The 19788-nt window shown below is 40.6% G+C and overlaps 1 protein-coding gene across 2 annotated transcripts; it reads left to right on the top strand.

Annotated features, from left to right (window-relative positions):
• Positions 1-6295: 6295 nt before the first annotated feature.
• C1GALT1 (core 1 synthase, glycoprotein-N-acetylgalactosamine 3-beta-galactosyltransferase 1) lies at positions 6296-19436 on the top strand. Of its 2 annotated transcripts, none has more exons than XM_056484583.1 (4): positions 6296-6418; positions 11897-12136; positions 13094-13761; positions 15009-19436. In XM_056484583.1, the coding sequence occupies exons 2-4, from the start codon at positions 11914-11916 to the stop codon at positions 15216-15218; spliced, it is 1101 nt and encodes a 366-aa protein (XP_056340558.1). In that variant the 5' UTR covers positions 6296-6418; positions 11897-11913; the 3' UTR covers positions 15219-19436. The 2 variants fall into 2 exon arrangements, with proteins under 2 accessions (XP_056340558.1, XP_056340556.1); XM_056484581.1 differs by lacking the exon at positions 6296-6418 and adding an exon at positions 6901-6956.
• Positions 19437-19788: the final 352 nt, after the last annotated feature.

Raw genomic sequence — 19788 nt, 5'->3', positions numbered from 1 at the left:
GAAAGTTAGACGGTTTTTGGATTATAAAAGATTGAGAAAGTATTCTAAAAACTATGATTGTAGGAGCTCTTTCCCATCACTAGGTCGAGCTATTACCTCAAAATGAGAAGCCATCGCCCTGCTAGTACTGTTGTTACCAGAAAGAGAGGTGTAGAACAAATACAACAAAGGTCTGCAGTGAAAGAATTAGAGTGGCTAATATAACCTTTGCAGTGTGGAAAATAAACAGCTGCATTACCATACACACAAGTAAATTATTTCTGTAAAAGGAAAAAAATTACTAATGAAAGCAATTTCCCCCCCATTTTCTCACAGAAGCACACACTAAAATAGAGTTCACTTCACCGTGTGTCTTACTAATTGTATTAAATCACCAGCACTGAACTCTTCAAAGATTATATAGTTGTTACAGCTACTTGCTGTCACTTTTTACTAGGAATTGATTTTGATTTCTGTACAGAATTGTTACTGCTATCATGTAAACAGTAAAATCTAGTGTCTCTCCTCCCAGTTCTTCCCTAGCTAGAAACTAACAACAGACTTCATAAAAATAGCTTTGATTTTTACATATAAAGAGAAGAAAGAGAAGTCTTCCCAATTCAAAACCAAAGAAGACCAATTCTAAAGAAACTCAAATGCAGTATCCATTCAAAAGGATTAAAAGAATTAAATAATGAATGACTGCAAAGAAGAGTTAGTTCTGCATTCTAATTCTTACTGAACAATATCTCATCTCTTACTGTGGATACCAGATAAGAATATGTTTTCTAGTACTAATGCCAACATTTTTATTAAGCTTTTTTTCCCAAAGAAAAGAAACCTGAGCCAACTAAAATTCTGTCAATTCTCATAGAAATACAATTATATAAGAATTGCACTTTTTAGCAGCATTACTTTGAATCTTGTTTTAGTTGACAGCAACCCTCAGAACCTCTTTGCTTTTGCCAGGTACCAGATGGGCAAATGAAAGGATCTATCTGCAAGAGTTGGCTACTCCTCAATCTGTTCTGAAATTTATCTCTTTTTAGAGTTTGTATTATGAGAGAATGCATTCTTTTATTTCTATTGTAGGATTTGACAGATAAAATATCTGCCCCTGTCCTGGCTAACTTTTGTGTGCATATGTAAAATAAATGGGAAAATACTTATCTATACAGAAATATATCAGCAACAAGAATTAAGAGAGACACACATTTTTCTTAAGTGCTTAAAGGTTTACGAGGTTATTTGTTACAAATAAATCAGGGCCAGAAAACAAAGTATGAGAGGCTAATTATTAACTCATTGACGTGACTTATGTCTCTGCCAGGTAGTATTTCCTTGAGAAAATCTCTAGGCAAGGTAATGAAGTAATGCTTGCCAAGAGTTATTTTTAAAGAGCAGTATGGACAAGGCTGAGGTTTGGGTCCATCCAGGGTAATCCCAGCAGGCTTCCTAACCAGTCAGTGCTCCTTTATGCCTGCCCATCATCTTCCACAGCACTGAAAATGAGTGTTGTTTTCTGTTTCATGATATGAAAATCTCATTCTGATGGGCTACAACACAGCTTTCAATTTATTTTGAACTGAAAAATTGTGAAATATCTCTGTTGAAGAATGGTCTCTGGCCCTATTTCACCTAGAGAAACAGATTAGCCCAGAGAATTTTGAAGTGGGCTTTGGTGCAGATCTGTAAGCAGGATAGAAACCTTGTGCCAAGTGCTTTTCTTGCAGTCTCCAGAATGAAAGCCCATTACATTTTATCTGGTATTTCCAAAGAAAATACAAAGATAATTAATATTTTTGATTTTGATAATGAAAAATTCCCTTTACTTCAAATTTTATAGGACTGTTCTTTTGAATGAATTTTTATCAAGATCCAGTGATTAATTCCTTATTCTGCCACTTGAAATGTACGACCTGAGTTTTTGGCACACGCTGAATACTAATCTACACTGAATACTAATCTGAAAGTTCACAATGGCTTGTTTTAAGTCAATTGTTTGTTGCAAGGAGATTTGGTCAGCAGGAACAGCAGTGTAGAGACTGTACATTTGTTTCAATGAAGACAGTACTTCGAACTTCACTGATCAATAATGTGTATTATTCCACTCCTGGCCGTTCCACTATTGTTTGTGCAAGAAATGCAGTGCGTAAAGTTCCGTATCATAACAGGATGTCAGACTTTCAGCTAGCTGCTGTTCTTACTGGAAAAAGGAAGGTGGGGTGGTACACTCATACTTCTTTATTATATTAAAATACACTTTATCTCACACAGTAATCTTACCATAGTGAATAATTTACTTTTACAGCTCCATATACAGTTCTGATTGTTCCAGGACACCCCAGCAGCAAATTAGTGCGTCCTGCCCCGAGTCAAGTGGGCAAAGGTGTGGTGGTAAATTGAAACTCCATTGACTTTTCTAAAGGCCTTTGTTCTCTCCCAGGAATTAGAGTTGGTATGTGTAATTCTCAAACTTGATCTGGTCCAGTGTGCCTGGAACTACAACTTGTGGGTTCATAAATGGGCACAGAATGGATAATAGGTTTTTTAGAGAATAATGGCCTTCCTAAATGTGAATGGTCAAGTTAGTGAGATCTTTTATAAATAATATTAAACAAGTAAGGCATTCAATTTAATCTGGCTGTGTGATCAAATAGGAGTGAAAAGAAAACACAAAAGTAACTTTTAGTCAAAATACATGGAAATTACTTACATAATATGTATTTCTGTGGTCTTGCTAATGACCTATAAAACAATGGCATAAATGGACTCAATACAAGACCATTTGAAATTAAACAAAATGTTAAGAAAACATCATTCCTTAACAGCCATTAGCTTGTAGAAAGCTATATACAGAAGGCAGTCAGTTTCACCACAGATGTTTATTAGATAGCAATTACATATTTAAATGATATGTCTGTAGTCAGTGACTTGCCAAATTGCAAAGGCTCACAGCAGCTGTTGCATTTTGCCTTCTGCCTTAACTTTGTATGAGCTTTCCTATCTAGAAACCTGTGTTTCCAGACTCCTGTGCATGGAAATGGGGGGAGTTGAGAGCAGTAGCTGATCTCTGAGTGGGCTTTTATGGAAGGTCCGTACTCCAGAGTGCTCTCCAGAGGGTGCAGGCATTGAAATGCCCAGGCAATTATCTCACAGAGACTTCCCTAGTGATGAGCAGAGGGATTAAGGGCCTGCTGCTCTGCTTTGCCCTGCTCAAAACAGTCTTTATGTCGAATGTGGCTGGCCCTCCTAGATAGGGAAAGGTCTCATTCTTTGTATTTACTGATATGAAGACCAAAGTGATTGATTCCTTTTTAAATTAAAGTACTAGAAACTGTGTTTCCCTTTCATTTGTTCCCAGCCATGTGTGCCAGAAGGCAAGTGGTGTGAATCTCCTTGCCATATTACAGTGATACGACTGCGTCCCCCAAAACTGTTGGGCTTTCTCAGCAGCTGAGAATTTCCCATAGCAGTAGTAAATTTATGTAGAAGGGGACTGTGATCAAGTAGATCTGCACATTGTGGAAGCAAGACAGAGCACCAGGCTGCTCCCCCTTCTGCCTCAGAACAAGAGAATTGCTTTTCCCCGCACCATCCACCCAGAGGCAGTGCACAGAAGCTGTGGAAGTGTTTGCTACCATTACAGATGTAAGGCAGTCACTTGGAAGGGACTGTTTCCTTACCCTGAACTGTAAGAGATTGCTGCTAGAGAGCTGTGAGAGAGACTGTTCATCTTCCCCTGAGTGGGAAAAAAAAAAGCACAAACAAAACCAAACAAAACAAAAAACCTCTTTGTTTGTATGGCATGTAAATATCTCCATAAGATATTAAACAGCCCTTACAACATGGCCAAACCAGTCACATTTGTTAAAGCAAACCTTTTGTACCAATATTAATAGGCAAGATGTGGCTTTTGTTAAGTTACAGCACATTCTACCTTCTCTCTGAAATTTCCTTTTCTAAGTAGCATAACAGTGAAACAGCTCAATGAACATGTCAGTATGAAAAAAAGTGAAGCACTGCATGCATACATTTATGGGTGTGTAATATTCATGGGCCCCAGTCCTTGACAGAAGAACTCCTCTGATGCAAGACCAGGCTTTAAAGTTCACCAGGCAAAACTGAAGTCTTGTATTCAACTCAGACATGCTGCATTATCTGCAATATAAAACAGTTTGAAAACATCACTTAATCTATTTTTGAAATTTAAAGCATGCACTGGACATGGGATGGACAGTAATTCTATCCAAATTTGGCGGGGGTAAAAAAAGGGGAAACAAGAAAATAGACACTTTTTTTTTTTTTTTATATATAGCCTTTGCAATTTCCATTGTCTTTTTTATTATTTATTGTTGATTTTCTTAATGTCAATCAAACTTCTGCCCTCCAAGCCTGCCCTTTCTTCTGATGGAACTAGTTCAGGAAGATACTATTCACCAAGTTGCTTGTAATTTTTATTTAACAGGGGTAGCAGAGTGGGATGGGGCAGGAGTGAGAAACTGTAACCCAGAGCAATGTGGGACATGGGAGCTTCCTAAATTGGTACATTCAGCATCTCCTGAACGACTCAAGGCTGCACTTCTAGTGCTGGGTCCAGCTGTGGGTCCCTCACTTCAGGAGTCATTGAGGTGCTGGAGAATGTCTAGAAAAGAGCAATGGAGCTGATGAACAGTCTGGAGTGTAAGTCATATGAGGAGCAGCAGAGAGAGCTGGGGATGTCTAGCCTGGAGAAAAAAAAGGCTCAGGGGAGACTTATCACTCTGCCTGAAAGGACTTTGAGGCCAGGGCAAGGCCATGCTCTTCCCCCAGGCAACCAGTGACAGGACAAGAGGAAATGGCCTCAAGCTGCACATGGGGAAGTCCAGATTTGACATCAGGAATAATTTCTTCATGGAAAGGGCTGTTAAACATTGGGATGGACTGCACAGGGAGGTATGGAGTCACTGTCCCTGGAGATGTTCAGGAAATGACTGGATGTGGCACTTAGTGCCATGGTCTAGTTAACAAGGTGGTGTTTAGTCATAGGTCAGACTCGGTGATCTTGGAGGTCTTTTCCAACCTAAATGGTTCTGTGATTCTGTGTGACCGTCATCGAGAGAAAAAGAAGTAAAAATAGACATGAAAATGGAGATGAAAAGGCACACCCCTGAGGTAATTGTTTTGGGGAGAGGGGAGACAGAAGAAAAATACACAGATATATACCTACGATGAGGGAAACCTATGGTTTGGACTGAACCCATGGACATGGTCGAGGACGGATGGAAAAAGAGAGGGGGAAAATCAAGAACAGTGTGTGCTGTGACCTCCATTTAAAGAAACACTAATGGCCCTCAGCATGGACCAGTTCTTCCCTGCACATACCTGCACCCAATAGTTAAAAACCACACACACACCCCCCAAACAAACCCTCTATTTATCAACTGCAGAACTCCATTATCTACCTTGCAAGATGTGCTTGCAAAATGCTATTTTTCAGTTACACTGTAATGAAAAACACCTTCCAAATCGACAATTCTTCTTATTTAATATGTTTTTTTTTCTTACGGAAATCACCGAGACAAACGTCAAGAGCTGTGGGAAAGGTAAGCAGCGTTAGCACAGGGAGATGAGAAGCGATTGCAGAGGGCTCGGTATCCTAGCAACATCCCTTGCAGTTGCCTAATGGTATTTGGGAAGAGCAGCGGCTCCAGAGCGGCTGAAGTGAGGGGATGAGGGGCTGGAGCGCAGCGGAGCTCCGCAGCCCGGCCTGAGCGCCCGGCGCTGCCGCTTCCAGGCAGGACCAGGGGCCGAGAGCGCGGTAAGGCGGCGGCGGGCGGGCGGGCTGCGCTGCCCGGGGCATCTCCCTGGCCGTGCCGCGGGGGCACCGCGCCGTTTACCGACCGCCAGCGGCTCCGGGAGCCGCCGCTTCGCGCTCCTCAGTCCCTCCCCTTTCCCCCAGGGATATTTATTCCCGTCGAAGTGCGGCCGAGCCACCGCGCACGGCAGACAGGCCGGCCCCCGCCACCGCTCCCGGGGCGCCCGCCCTCGCGCTCCGCCGCACACCGGGAGGCGCGGGCTGCTCGCGGTCCGGCCCGGCCCGGGAGGTGTCCGCGCCCCCGGCGGACGGAGGAAGGGGCGGATCGCCGCCGGGCCCGCGCTTCCCCCGCGCGCGCTGCCACGCGGCGGAGCGGCGCCGCGGCGGGAACGGGGTTAAGGCCGCGCGCGCGGCACAGCCCCGCCCCCGGGCCGCCCGCCGGCCAATGAGCGCGCGCTGGGGCGGGGCGGCGCCGCTCTCGCGCCCGCCCCGGGGTGTGCGCAGCGCGGCGCGGCGCGGGGCGGCCGCGCGATGGGGCCGGCGGCGGCGCGGGGCGGCGGGGCCCGGGGCCTGCCCCTGCCCCTGCCCTGCGCGCCGCCTGCGGCTGGCTGAGCGCGCACCGGGGCCCCGCCGGCCCGAGAGGTGAGGGGCGCCGGGCCGGGCCGGGCCGGGCGCGGCGGGGCGGTCGGGCCTCGGGGGGCAGCGTCCCGCCCGCGGGGGCGACGCGGAAGAAGGCGCCGGGGTGCGTCCTGTGCGCGGGGACGGGGCGGGAGGAGGCGGCCGGGGCGCTGCGTGTCACCCCGCGGCGAGAAGGCTGCACGGACGGCAGGTGCCCGGCCGCACGCCTGGGAAGGAGAGGCGGCAGCGCAGGGGGCTCCTTGGGAAGCGCGAGTCCCTCGGAGCCCAGCGGAGGGAGCAAGGTGCCCGGGCAGCCGGAGGCGCTGCTCCCGCCCCCGCAGCGGGGACTTCCTGGGCGGGCGCCCGCAGCCCGGCTGGGCTGGGAGAGCGCCGGGGAGCCGCGCTTCGGGCACGGGCACTTGTTGCCGAAGGACGGCGTCAGCTTTTGGAATGAGGAAGGAGGAGCCAGATCTTCCTTCCAGCTCACCGGCACTGTGGATTGTCACACGTCTCGTTTCAGTGCGATTGTTGGCCTCCTATGCCGAAATACCTTGATTTGATGGTTTGTATTTGCTGGTAGAACAAGCAGGAATTATTTTGAAAGAAATGCTTACAGCATTAGATGTTTAAAATGGAAAGATATAATCTGTGCTTAGTCGATAGGAAACTGCAAAACCTCACAGGAATCCTAGATGCAGACAACATTAGCAAATGCACAGTTTGTTCATATAGCTGCATTTCAGAAGCATATGAATATACAGAGCAACTAGCAATAAATATGACTTAAGGAGCAGAAAGCCTGTTTGCACAGCTAACTACGTTTTTTCTACATTTTATTTTATTTACGAATTATTCCGATGTGTTGCTTGACTGTTAAGGACATGGTGGTAGAGATCAATTTCATTGCTAATTATGCAGCTCTCAAAGGATATTTACATTGTTTCATAATGGGGCCTCAGAAATGCCCGCTTGATTCCTAATTAAGGGATACAAGAAAGAATCAGCTTTGTATGTAGGTTTAACTTAATAGAATCTTAAAGTGATTATGGAATGATAGTGGGATAAAGGTGTTTAAAATTAGAGTTATATTCTCCGTTCTGTAAATTTCAAATTCTCAGATTTGCCGGATGCAGGGGTTTTTGGGTTTTTTCGTCATTATGTTGTTTTGGGGTCGAGGTATTGTTTGATATTTTGTTTAATGTGTTTCTGTACATGATCCAAGTTCATCAAAGTTTGTGTAAAATTATTAATTTTAGAAGTGATGGGATTGTTTTCTTTTGGCAGTGGGGCCAAACTCTTGCCATATATTCATATTGCATGTTTTTTTCCTAAATTTCCATTGGCTTGTGGAAGTGGCCTTAAAGCCCTTATTGGAACAGCAGTGTGAGAGCAGTAATTTAGATTAAGATGTTCAAAGGCTCTCCAGCTGAATGCACAGAGGCACAGTCTCATCATAGGAGTCAGCCCCTGGTTCTGTCACTGGGGAGCCACCAGCCCCATTGCCCAGGTGTGACATGCAGCAGAAGTCCCCAGGAGAGCTGTCTGGAACAGCTCACAAGATCTGCCTAGAAAATATGGGTCATATGGGGTGCAAGAGAAAAGCATCCTGTGACGTTACAAAATTATGGGGTGCTCCTGGGAGGGACTAAAGGAAGGTGGTTTGAGGAAGAACAAGTATGGGAAAATAAAAGGATGAGATACAGGGCTTGGTCAGTTAGAAACAAGTGGCTGGTCAGTCTGTTTGACTGTCCTGAGTCAGATTGCCACAGCCTGTCCTCTTCTCTTATTAAGGTGCCTTTCTAAATGTTTTGCTGAGCGAGAGGACTCTGTGCCCTATTCTTGTGTGCATACTGAGCTCTAAGTGTCAGCAGCTGGAGATGCACAGTAAGTTGTAGGGACCTCTGTGACTGCTGTTCCAGCAGCTGGAGGGACTGGAGTGAGTGAGGGCGTAAATGCCCAGCAGCTGGAGTGGGGCTGTGAGCCACAGAGGCTTGTGTGTGTGTGCAGTGCCTGCACACTCTGCAGTGCCTGTAACTGGGGAGAGTGGAGTGCGTGAGTACAGTCTTGGCAAGGATGCCAGTGTGAGGTTGCTCGTGAGTATCACACAGGGCTAGCCAGTGAGTAGGATTAAGAGGCTTGGGAGGCAGGCTTTGAGGCAGCTGTAAGTGTGAAACAGGTACTAGTGAGATCAGAGGGTCATCAGTTTGACAACCCAGCAGGGCTCTGGGGAGTCTGAGGATGAGGGTTGGCTCCTGAATAGGTTGAGGGTCTGAGACCAGTTACAGAGGGATCCATATTGTGTGTATGTGTTTATTCCCTGGGCAGCTATGGGGAGTAGCAGCATAAGGCCAGGCCATGTTTGTGTCTGCATGAACACTTGTTTTTATCTGTGCTGATCTCTATGGTCAGCCATGTGTATATGCATCTTTGCATGCACAGCTATGGAAGTACATCCTCAGCCTGGCTGGATCTGGGCACAGGGAGTTGCAGCAGCCTTGTCATCAGCGGGCTGCCAGGTTCAGCAGCCCCTAGCACAGGAAAAATAGTTTTTCTATAAGCTTGAAGATGTAGAAATTGTTGACTCATGAAACTTAAATTTAGAACCAAATCTTCAATGACTGTTGTGATAGAATTTGAAAATATTTGTTGGTTTGATAGATGTGAAGAGGGCTACTTACATGAATATCTAAATATCTATATTTATTTAAGCTTCCATTATAGAGCAGTGGAGCATAAATTAAATTCAAACCTAGCCTTTTATTGTAGGGTTTTTTTTTACATAGTGTTTTTTAACTCAAGAAGTAAAAAGAGATGTTTCCTTTTCTGAATGTAATAGATTTGTAGCATCACAAAATGGTTTGAGTTGGAAGGGAGAAGGGACCTTTAAAAATCATCTAACTCTTTTAAAGTCCAACCCCCTGCCATGAGCAGGGACACCTTTCATTAGATCAGGTTGCTCAAAGCATCACCCAGCCTGGCCTTAAATGTTTTGCGTGTCTTCCCCCTGAATAAATCCATGTGTAGAAAAGAATATCAGCAAGGAGCAGGGATGTTTATTATCTGTCAACTGACCTTCCTTTTAAGCATTTTCTGCTTCTAGTGTAATGCTGTAGTGTTCAGTCATTTTTGCTGTCGAGTTAAAAGACTCAATTTATGTGAAATATCAAGTTATCATTAAAAAATGAAAATTTCTGTCCTTTTTACTGTTGGAGTTTACAAACATGTGGTTATGCACCCACAAATGTTTACAGTGACCCATCCTGTTGGTAAAAAATTGGTAGAATGATAAGCAGATTATTTTAGATTGAAAACTGTAACTGGAGGCATTTTGTATCAAATATGAAGTACAGCTACTACCTGCCCTAAGAAATCCTCTTTGTATGTGAAGTACTGCCAAATCAGCTTCTGATTTCCAGTGTGATGAAAGCACCTTTTTCTTTTTTCAGCATTTCAGCACATTTAATTTTTTGACAGAATTCACTTGTATATAATTTCATAGTTAAATGAGCAGCAATTATTTTCAAATTATTTTCATTTTTTTCTCTCCAAGCAAGAGTAATTTTAACAGCTGCTGGAACAGATAACTGAAATTGTATGGCAGAGAGACACCTAATATTGGAAAATAGAACAGTGGAGACCTTTACTTCTAGAAGGTGGTGTAGCTACACTGTGGGTAGCTACACCCATGCATGGGTTTGTATATTTCCCCACTTTGAATATACCAAAAGAAGGCATTGTTTTAGTTTGGCCATCTCCCTATGTGTATTGCAAATTTTGAGAGGACTTTATGGTGATAGAAGAGGCAAGCAAAAACAAAACCAAAAAAATCTTAGTACAGCAGATCCTTTGCATTGTCATAGGTTGCTTGTATGCCTGAGCTTTTTGACAAAGGTTTTGTGAGTTTTGCCTTTTTTCTTCTTTTTTTTTTTTTTTTTTAAGCACCTGATCAAAATACTCATGTTTTTTTCTCAGTTTAGTGATGTAAAAGACAATAGAAATAAAGCTAGAAACCAAGTAATTTTTTCAAGGCTGGGTCACAAATGATTGTACAGTCAGTTCTTTACTTTGTGATGTCATGTCTAAAGGCAATCTCTTGTCTCCACCAAGATGTAGTACTGAATTGAGGGAAGACAATGTGCAGTTAAAAAATTTTATGATGTGCTTGTTTGTATTAAGGAACTACAGCTCCTTATCAAGCACAGTTACAATAATTTAAGTTTTATATACCCTGTACATTTCTTGATTTTTATTTTGTGCTTCGAGTTGTGTTTTCAATTTTCTTTCCTTTTTCTAGCAGTGTGGAAAGAAAAACGTTACCATGTGTGAGCTGCTTCACTCTCAAATGGTCTTGATCTGCACATGTAAAGTAAATCTGATGGATTTCTGAAAGTGCCAACCTAACAACATGCACACATGCATTCCATCCTTTGCTTTCCCTTCAGGAGAGCAGAAGAACAGACAGAAAGCTGGAATTTGGAGTGTGTGTTGCTGCCCAGTGATTCATGCAGCTTGCTTGGGGACAGCCTGTTTCCAGTACACTGCCCAGGCAGTGAGAGGAGGGGGGTGCAGGCTAAATGAGTTGTTTTGGTGGCTGCAGCTCTTCTCTGATCGATGGTTTTTGTCGATGCTCTGTGCAATCCAAAATTTTCTTTTTTGGGCTCCCTCATGAACTAAATTGGCTTCTGCCCACTGTCATTAATAATGATCCTAGTGGAGGGAACATCATTGATTTGTTTATAAGGCTCTGGCTTGAATTCAGTGTGTATTTAATAGTCAATGTTTTTGTAGTTTAGTCATGAATTATTAGAAAATAGCTCAACTTTTCTGAAGATGAAAAACCCTCAACACTTGAAATTGGTTTTCAAGTGTTTAATATATTAAAATTCACACTCATTTCTGATGCCAACTCCCTTTATGCAGGCATAGGTTATTTGATTTAATAAAAATGGTCAGCAAGGGTGTGCTGATATGAAGGGGTGTTTTTATTAATAGGATACAAAGTTTTTGAAGTGTAGAAGAGGCTTCAAGGCTGATGTACTTTCTTCTTCTCTTCCTTTGAAAAAGGAGTGTTGCTATATGAAAATTCAGATGTTGTCTTACTCTTTTTTCTGAAAGTCAATCCTCACTAATTCCTAAAAATGTAAGGACAACTGCCCTACTTTGGGAGTAGATTTGCTTTTATAACTCTGAAATCTGTTTGTGATTGACATATGTTAAGAATTCCTGTAATATACATTTGGCTGGAGTTTTAAGAACATCTTGTGACTATGTTGTATCTTGACCTGTAGATTGCCATTGATCATCATCTTTTAGCTTCATAGCTAAACTGCATTTTAAAGTGCAGTTTTGTAGGCTGAAGAGGATAAAAAATGTACGTATATTACAGTTTTATAAAGCTACTGCACTTCAGTGTATACATTCTTGTTTAAATGTTGTATAAATACTAGTTTTAGATTTGATTTCTATGTGAAGTTTAATGTATTTTTAATTTGGTTTTGACAGTGTCTCATCTTCAGGAGATGGCCTCTTCTAAGTCTTTGATGAACCTTCTGACCTTCACTTTTGGCTCAGCAATAGGATTTTTCGTCTGCTATCTTTTGTTTAGCATTATACTAGAAGAACAGGTTAAAATCCAGCCTCATGTTCTTCACAATGATCCACATGGTCAACACTTAGCAGATATTGACAACAATCAGCTGCAAGGACAAATGAATTTCAATGCAGATGCTGGACAGCATAAAGGTATTTTGTTACACCTGGCTGATTAGCAAATGTCCTCCATTTTCATGCATTGCAAAACATCGCTTCTTCACTGCCAAGAATTTATATGAATCATTTTCATTCCATTTCCCCATGTTCAAGTTACATCTAAATAAGTTTTTTCTCTTGGGGTCTACTGAATAGTGGTTTTGTTTACATTTTTATTACAGCATAAAGTGTAAGCTGGAGTATTTTAGTACCAATTATGCAGATTTCACTGTCCATGAAATATTCTTTTACATGAGTTAAAATCTTTCTGTGCCTATCAAGTGAAAATGTTTCTTTGGTAGCTTGAAAAACATTGTTTCACACCTCAGATAACTGTGTTTATTCTTCTGGACTGCCTCAAATAAAAACATAGTATCAACAATAATAGTAGTTTCATAGTATCCTAAATAACCTGTCAAATTGTTTCTGGTTTACCATTGGCTTTATACTTAAAAGTATTTTGGTGTTTTAAAAAAATCATTAGGTTTTGTTAGTTAACATGAATATATATTAAAGAGCCTATCAGCTTTTTGGCCTTTCTGTGTTGTAATGATACAGTTGTATTCATTGTGAATGGCAAAAATATTCTGTTTTTAAATTTTCATTAGTCTTCCAAGACCAAGAGGTTGCCTCCAAGTAGTTTCTATGCACAAATCAAGGTTTTCTAAAGTCAACGTTTTCCTGAACAGACACACATTTTGATATGACTCTTACACTCTCATTTATCTTGTGAAATTGAAATAGCTTTAAGAATTTTAATCTTTGAGAGTCTTGCTTGTTTCCTTCCAGAATCTAGTATAGAGTTCATTAACTGATACATTTGGAAGCAAAAGCCTCTTTTCTGTCTGCATGTCTTTTCTCATCTAGAAACAGAATGTCTGAGGGGAGGTTGCTGTGAGTTTGTTTGGCAATCACATCTAATATGGTTTTACAACTTTCCTCTTTTTTTAGATGAGGATAAAAATATTGCAGAAGGACTGTATCACAAGGTGAAAATACTGTGTTGGGTCATGACTGGACCGCAAAACCTAGAAAAGAAAGCCAAGCATGTTAAGGCCACTTGGGCCCAACGCTGTAATAAAGTACTTTTTATGAGCTCTGAGGAAAATAAAGACTTCCCAGCTGTGGGCCTAGAAACCAAAGAAGGCAGGGATCAACTGTACTGGAAGACTATTAAAGCTTTTCAATATGTATATGACAATTATTTTGATGATGCTGATTGGTTTATGAAAGCAGACGATGATACATATGTTATATTGGACAATTTGAGATGGCTTCTTTCAAAATACAGTCCTGAACAACCAATATACTTCGGGAGAAGGTTTAAGCCTTATGTGAAGCAGGGCTACATGAGTGGAGGAGCAGGGTATGTTCTGAGCAAAGAAGCTCTGAAGAGGTTTGTTGCTGCATTTAAAACCAACAAATGCACTCACAGTTCCTCTATTGAAGATCTGGCACTAGGAAAATGCATGGAGATAATCAATGTGGAAGCAGGAGATTCTAGGGATACAAGTGGTAGAGAAACCTTTCATCCATTTGTTCCAGAACATCATTTAATCAGAGGATACCTACCAAAAACATTCTGGTACTGGAATTACAATTACTATCCTGCTGTAGAGGTAAGTCCTGAGGAACCTGGTATCAATTTTGTCAAGTGCATCTTATGTTATGTGTGAACATGTGATGTGTGAGTTAGCACTAGGTGAAAGAATTTAAGAACAGGATTTGGAATATTTTACATATTAAAGCTGGAAAAAAGAGTCTGGTTCTTCAGTGGATTCTTTTTCATTGTAAAGCAGCAATCTATTTTTATCCTTGTGTTCAGCAGCTAAAGCTTTTCTGTAGCTTAAACCTGCTGTATGATACTGTATTTAGTGTGTTGGGAGGCTGCAGCTTCAGCTAAGGCTGCAGTGCATGGGTGGCTGAGCTGTGGACAGTTCCATCTGTAACTGATTCATAATGGAAATTGCCTATGTGGTCCTGTCCTGTCATACCTGTGGTTGGGTAGAGACTACTTCATCTGGTATCAAAATCAAGCTATATTGATGAAACTTAGTAAGTATTGAAAGAACGACAGTTACATAACAGTTGTTCTCTTTGGTGTCCTTAAATATTTAATCTTAGTTCCAGTTGGATTTGAAATATTAGGAAGTCTGCAGTCAAAGCTGCTGAAAAAAGAAACCCCAGAACTTTGCTCCAGAAAAGAGGTCTCAAAGCTGAATTTGAACTATAAAATATAAGTTGTGACAAATGTGTTAGCAATGATCCTATAGCTCTTACTAATGTCAATGAAATCAAGACATTTCAAACAAAATTCTGCAATTACTTGTTACAACTTTATGTCAGTAGGAAGTTAGATACTGGCAATATTGCCAAACTGTATAATATGTTAACAAACACAGGTGCAGGGACACACACATCTTGCTTATACATTCTGTCTGAAAGCTGACGTAAGTAACAGGTGTGTATTGTTTCATATGTAAATGTAACTCATTTAGGCCTGCTTGCTGCTTTTGGTGCTGTTTAAATACCAGCATCAAAAATTAACTATGGAAAAGCTGAAAACCTCTGACGTTAATGAGGGCAGCTAGTTTTTTCACTGGCTTGATCACAGAAGCAAAAGACTTAGTCAGCTTTATTTTGGAAAGATGCTTTGGCAGATATGTCTGGTACATTTTGCTTGCCTAACATTAACTTTTGAAGTATATGTATGACTGATGGTAGTGAATTTCTTCTCATTAAATCAAGTATGCAGATTTAATGCATTTAGACTCTTTGAATTCTCCCCAATTTAATCTCCCCTGAATTTAATCCAGGGCATGCTTTGCAATTCTTTCTGATTGTTTTGCTTTGTTTTGTGTTTCAGGGTCCTGGATGCTGCTCTGATCTAGCAGTTTCATTCCACTATGTTGACTCTGTGACTATGTATCATTTGGAATATTTGATTTATCATCTTCGTCCGTATGGTTATTTGTATAGGTACAATCCTGATTTGTCAAAGAATCCAGAAGAGCAGAGCAAAAGTGGAGCACTGGAGGATAATCAAAAGCTAAAGCAGAAAATTTCAGAGAGCTAATTAGACTTTGAAAAAACCAAAAAGAAGCCAGCTTAATGAGTAAGAGTCTCCTCAAACTTGTGCATGAAGCTTGTGGACTGAAATTACTCCTGGCAATTCTTATTTCAAAAATCAAGTTGGCAGCACTTCTTGTCACCCTGTGGACAACAGAGTCTGGTGTTGGCTCTGACTGCTTGGGATAGGGTGACCTTGCAGCCCTGCTTACGAAAATTTGGGGCCCTAAAGCTGTGAAGTTGAAGGTTGCTCTGGTACAACATCTGGAAGAATTTGTATAAAAACCATAGTGGACAGGTTCACAGATGATCGTACAGTATTTCTGTTGCTTTTTCTTTTCTCCTCTATGTCCTTTCCATTAAGTCAGTTCTAATATTAGAATTGGATGCTGCCCAGTCGAACACTATATGATGCCTTTCTGAAGTATTCTCAACATCTTGAAGTTACTTTGTGTACCTTGCCCTAAAAGTAAGGCAGAGACATGGAATTAGAGTCTCCAATCTGCTTTGCCTTAACAAGAGTGGCAGTATTTCACCCACAAGATTTATGTGAATTGTTTCAGAAACAGAATTCACTGCTATGAATTACTTACAAATTTTTAAATGCTGTTGTGCAAAACAATATGAAGTTCTTGGGGCGGAATATCTGGAGAGAAACCTGAAACAGTTACTGTTGTTTAAATTGCTGAGGTAATGCAAGCTGCTTACATATTTGCCTGTGGCTTTTTTCCCCCCTTTTGTTGACTTATGCTTTTGGTTGAATGGATATAAAAAATCATCTTAGCATTTCTCAGCATAAGGTAGATGTTTTTGAAAATCAAGGTCTGTCTTCCATCACACCTGCCACATAAACCAGGAAGAATAGTATCTTAGTGAAGTTGCATTGTAACAACTTTGTTTCAGCCACACTTCTAATTAGTTTGTTTCTGTTTTAATTTTCACTAGAGATTAAAATTTTCAGATACAGAAATGTCCTATTTTAAAACTGCACCAAAGCCAGTTTATTTGGTTGAAGTACTTAATTTCACTCTTCTGAACATTTTTTCTTCCAGTTTAAAAAAAAAATTCTGTATCTGCTTCTTGTTATCTTTTTTAGTACAAAGTGTTAAATTATCTTTTTTCGCTGTTTTTGAAGCTGAAGTACATAGTTATTCAGGTAAGTAAGCCTGAATGCAGGAATCTTTCAAAGTGCATTAACTTTCTCCACTGCTTCATAAGTATCTCTGCCTTTTAACTGGAAACACTTTCTTGGTGTGGGACAAAATAGGTGTTTTAATTACTGCTTTTTTTTTCAGAGGCCAAATGTATGTTTTATAGAGTTAATATAAAACTTTCTGGTTTTCTCCTTTTCAAATTGAGTGAATAGCAGTATGGGGAATGGGAATTTAAGCGTGATGTGTTTTTATTCCACACTTGAACAAAAGTTTCTTCATCTTTTTGTTATTTTTCACCTTCATCATATTGATGAATTTGGACATAACCTAATTACCTCCAGTCACTGTTTTGAAAAGGGCACATAATGGTAGCAGACAGCCTTATTTACTACTGCTGGTTCTTCAGGATGTTCCTGGAGGATGATGTTACCATAAAGTACTGGAATTTTTTTTTCCAAAGATAGTTCTAGTGGAGATTGCAGTTCTTTCTGTTGTCCAACAGTAAAATCACAATTTTCTTTCTGACCATTGCTCTGCAGCTTGATGGTAATTACTGAAATGGCTCATGGTGTTGAAATGCTGCATATATCTTCTCTGCCTGAATATAGGCCGAGTTCCTCTATCAAGTATTGATTAAATAGTTCCTGCAGGGTTAAATCTGTTGGTCTTTATGAGCAGCACTGCTTCTGAAGTACTGATAGGGACACGAGCTTTATTTTACATTAATTAAGAAGAACATTGTAACTGCATTGGTTTAAGAAAGGAAAAAGTTCCCAGTTTGCTGTAGTCAGAGGGATGCTTGTCCAGAGGACAGTGGATGTTAACATGCTGACAGGTGCTTCCTTCTGTGGGTTAGATGTTTATCCCACATGCATCTCAAACCAATCATATTGTGAAATCCATATGGAATTGATAACTCCAATGACATTGTTCAAACAAGATGTTAAAATATTTAGGAATACTTAAGGAAGTTATAAAATGAAATCAAGATCCCAACCTAATCTCTTTTAAATTCAGCCCATGTAGATCTGTTGAACTTCTGTACAGTTCCTTTGTTTCTGCTCTCTTCAGTTCATCCATGGGGATTTGAGGACTTTCTACCACAACAGGCAGAACTAATCCTGCATATTTTCTGCAGATTTGTGTCATATGTTTGCCCTGTGCTGTCCTGTGAAGCAAAATCATTTCCTCTTCATGTTCCTTACTGTCCTGAGTATCCTGTCTCTGGCTTTCTAGTTTCATCAGTGTAAGTCTCAGGTGAACAGGAGGAAGCAGGATGTTTGAGCTCCACACAGGTTGTTTGCTGGGGTAACAAGGTAAACCAGCCACTGCTGAGCTCGGGGTGAAGCCTTTTCTCAGCAGCAGTTCTAGTTTTTGCCTGCTGCCCAGTTGAGGCTTGTGGGTTTAGCAGAGCAGGGCAGGGCAGGATTATTCCTTTCCACAAAATGTGCAAGACCTCAGAGAGACTGGAAAAGTAAAGGAGCAAGTTCCCTTTCTGAAGAGAATAAGGCTAAGGACATTCTACCTTGTGATAAATGGGTGGCCTACCCAGAGAAATAAGTAGCCTTTTCTTCAAATATTCTGTCTTTGTTTTAAAGTGTCCTTTTGCATAGGCCTCTGAATCTATTTCTTTTGCCTTTATAACAGCATTGCAAAGACTTTTTTTTCTTTCCAGACAAGCTAGAAAAGTATCAGGTTTTACATTCTGTGATGATAACAGAGACCTGTTGTTCTCTGTTGAATTGTATTGCCATAACCATGAGCTGATACCACTGGAATAATTGGTTTCTATCTCACTGCCTTCAGAAGCCTCAGTGGACAAGGTTGGAATGTGAACAGCTAGTACAATTTTCATGTACAATATTACACTAATATTAGTAGTCTGCTATTTCACTCTCAGGTCTTTGTGCTTTGAGAAAGTATTTATTGAGTTGGAGAATTTTCTGCAGACCAAGGAGACTGTATTTCACATAGAGAGACTTCCTGAAGCACAGCAACGTGGGCTTACTTAGGCTGTGCAGATTATTGCTCTGTGCTTTGGTTTCTAAAAGAGTTTTCTTAATTTTATAAAACCTAGAAGCTTTCATTGGCACCATAGTGATTTAAATTACCCATCTAAAAATTTTGAACTGTTTTCTTGAAATTACCAGACAGTGGATGTGAGAATGTCCCCTAGTGTGACAGAATAACATTTTAACCTTGTATTAAATAGTTTCACTTCAGAAAGATTGAGAACGGCAAGAAGTTACTTTCTGATCACTGGTCTTAATCAGATAAGAGTATTATTGCTTATTTGCAGTGGAGAGTATTAATCTTTGTTTGCAGAAAAAGACCAGTTTAAATCTTCTTTCACTCCCAATTCATTTTTGCAGTCTATATTTGTGTTATTTAAGAGGTCACACGCTGGTAATGTTTATACCATCTCTCATTTTGTGGAAGCTCTTTTCACAGTACGTTTGCCTTTAAGGACACTTTCTTTGTTTTGCTTTGGTTTATATTAAAAATAACTTTTTCTTCAGCTGTTGCCATTTGTTCTGTTATGCTTGCAGAAATATAAATTTCAGTGAGTAGCTGATAGACTTGTTATAAATGCTTTGTTATCTGAGCAGAGTGTTTTGTCTTTGTATGACAGAAAAGTGTGGGTTATTTCTCTGCTGTACCTGCTACTGATGCTGATAGTGCACGCACAGTTAAAAATAGACCCCTCAATACAGGACCACTGGGAAAGGCAGTTTTGTCCTTTTTCTGTCAAGAAATCTTCTGTGGAACTCCAAAAGTGTAATTTGCTTTGTTTTACCATATTGTATTTAAAATACTCCACAAATGTTATTAATAGTCTAAAAGAATTGACTATTGCTGCTGGACAGTATGCTCCACTTAATACCTGTGAATGTTTCACTTTTTTCTGTTATAGGTAGTTGTGTTCCTAATGGCAGATAAAAGTCGGTGATTTGTCTGGATTGGTCACCATAAGGATTTGTTTCTTAAATACCTTCTTTGAAGTGCCTTTGACCAATTTTTAGCATCAAAATTAAGTTGAAAATTGAATAAATAAAATAAGTTATCTGATACACAGTTCATGTCTGTCTTCATTTACCCTCCCTGCATGCTAGTGGTGTTGCATAGCAGCACAGTTTAGTCTAATAAAAATGTTCTCACTTTTTCTCTAGGGTGGGTATAGGAAATTCAAAAAGCTTTTCTCACTTGTTATGATTCTACAATTCTATATTTATGCTATTAAAAAAATAGCAAGCTACCCAGAAAACAAAGACAGTAGATTTTTAAAGTGTAAAATGAGTAAGTGCTAGTACCAGATTCACATAAGCAGGCAGCTGTTTCTGCATTGTCCTGATTCTTCAGTGTCTCTGTATTATTACAGATTTCTGAGTGAACTGCCTACAACTGATACATCAGAAACAAAGC

The sequence above is a fragment of the Oenanthe melanoleuca genome, chromosome 2, assembly GCF_029582105.1.
Source record: "Oenanthe melanoleuca isolate GR-GAL-2019-014 chromosome 2, OMel1.0, whole genome shotgun sequence".
Classification (NCBI taxonomy): Eukaryota; Metazoa; Chordata; class Aves; order Passeriformes; family Muscicapidae; genus Oenanthe; species Oenanthe melanoleuca.
This window is presented reverse-complemented; position numbering and strand designations above follow the sequence as displayed.

What these genes read in the sequence shown, in the direction of transcription:
- C1GALT1 (XM_056484583.1), top strand. Translation starts at nt 11,914, where the DNA reads ATGGCCTCTTCTAAGTCTTTGATGAACCTTCTGACCTTCACTTTTGGC. An exon ending in AGATGCTGGACAGCATAAAG is followed by an intron (nt 12,137 to 13,093) that starts GTATTTTGTTAC and finishes CTCTTTTTTTAG; the next exon opens with ATGAGGATAAAAATATTGCA. An exon ending in ATTACTATCCTGCTGTAGAG is followed by an intron (nt 13,762 to 15,008) that starts GTAAGTCCTGAG and finishes TTTGTGTTTCAG; the next exon opens with GGTCCTGGATGCTGCTCTGA.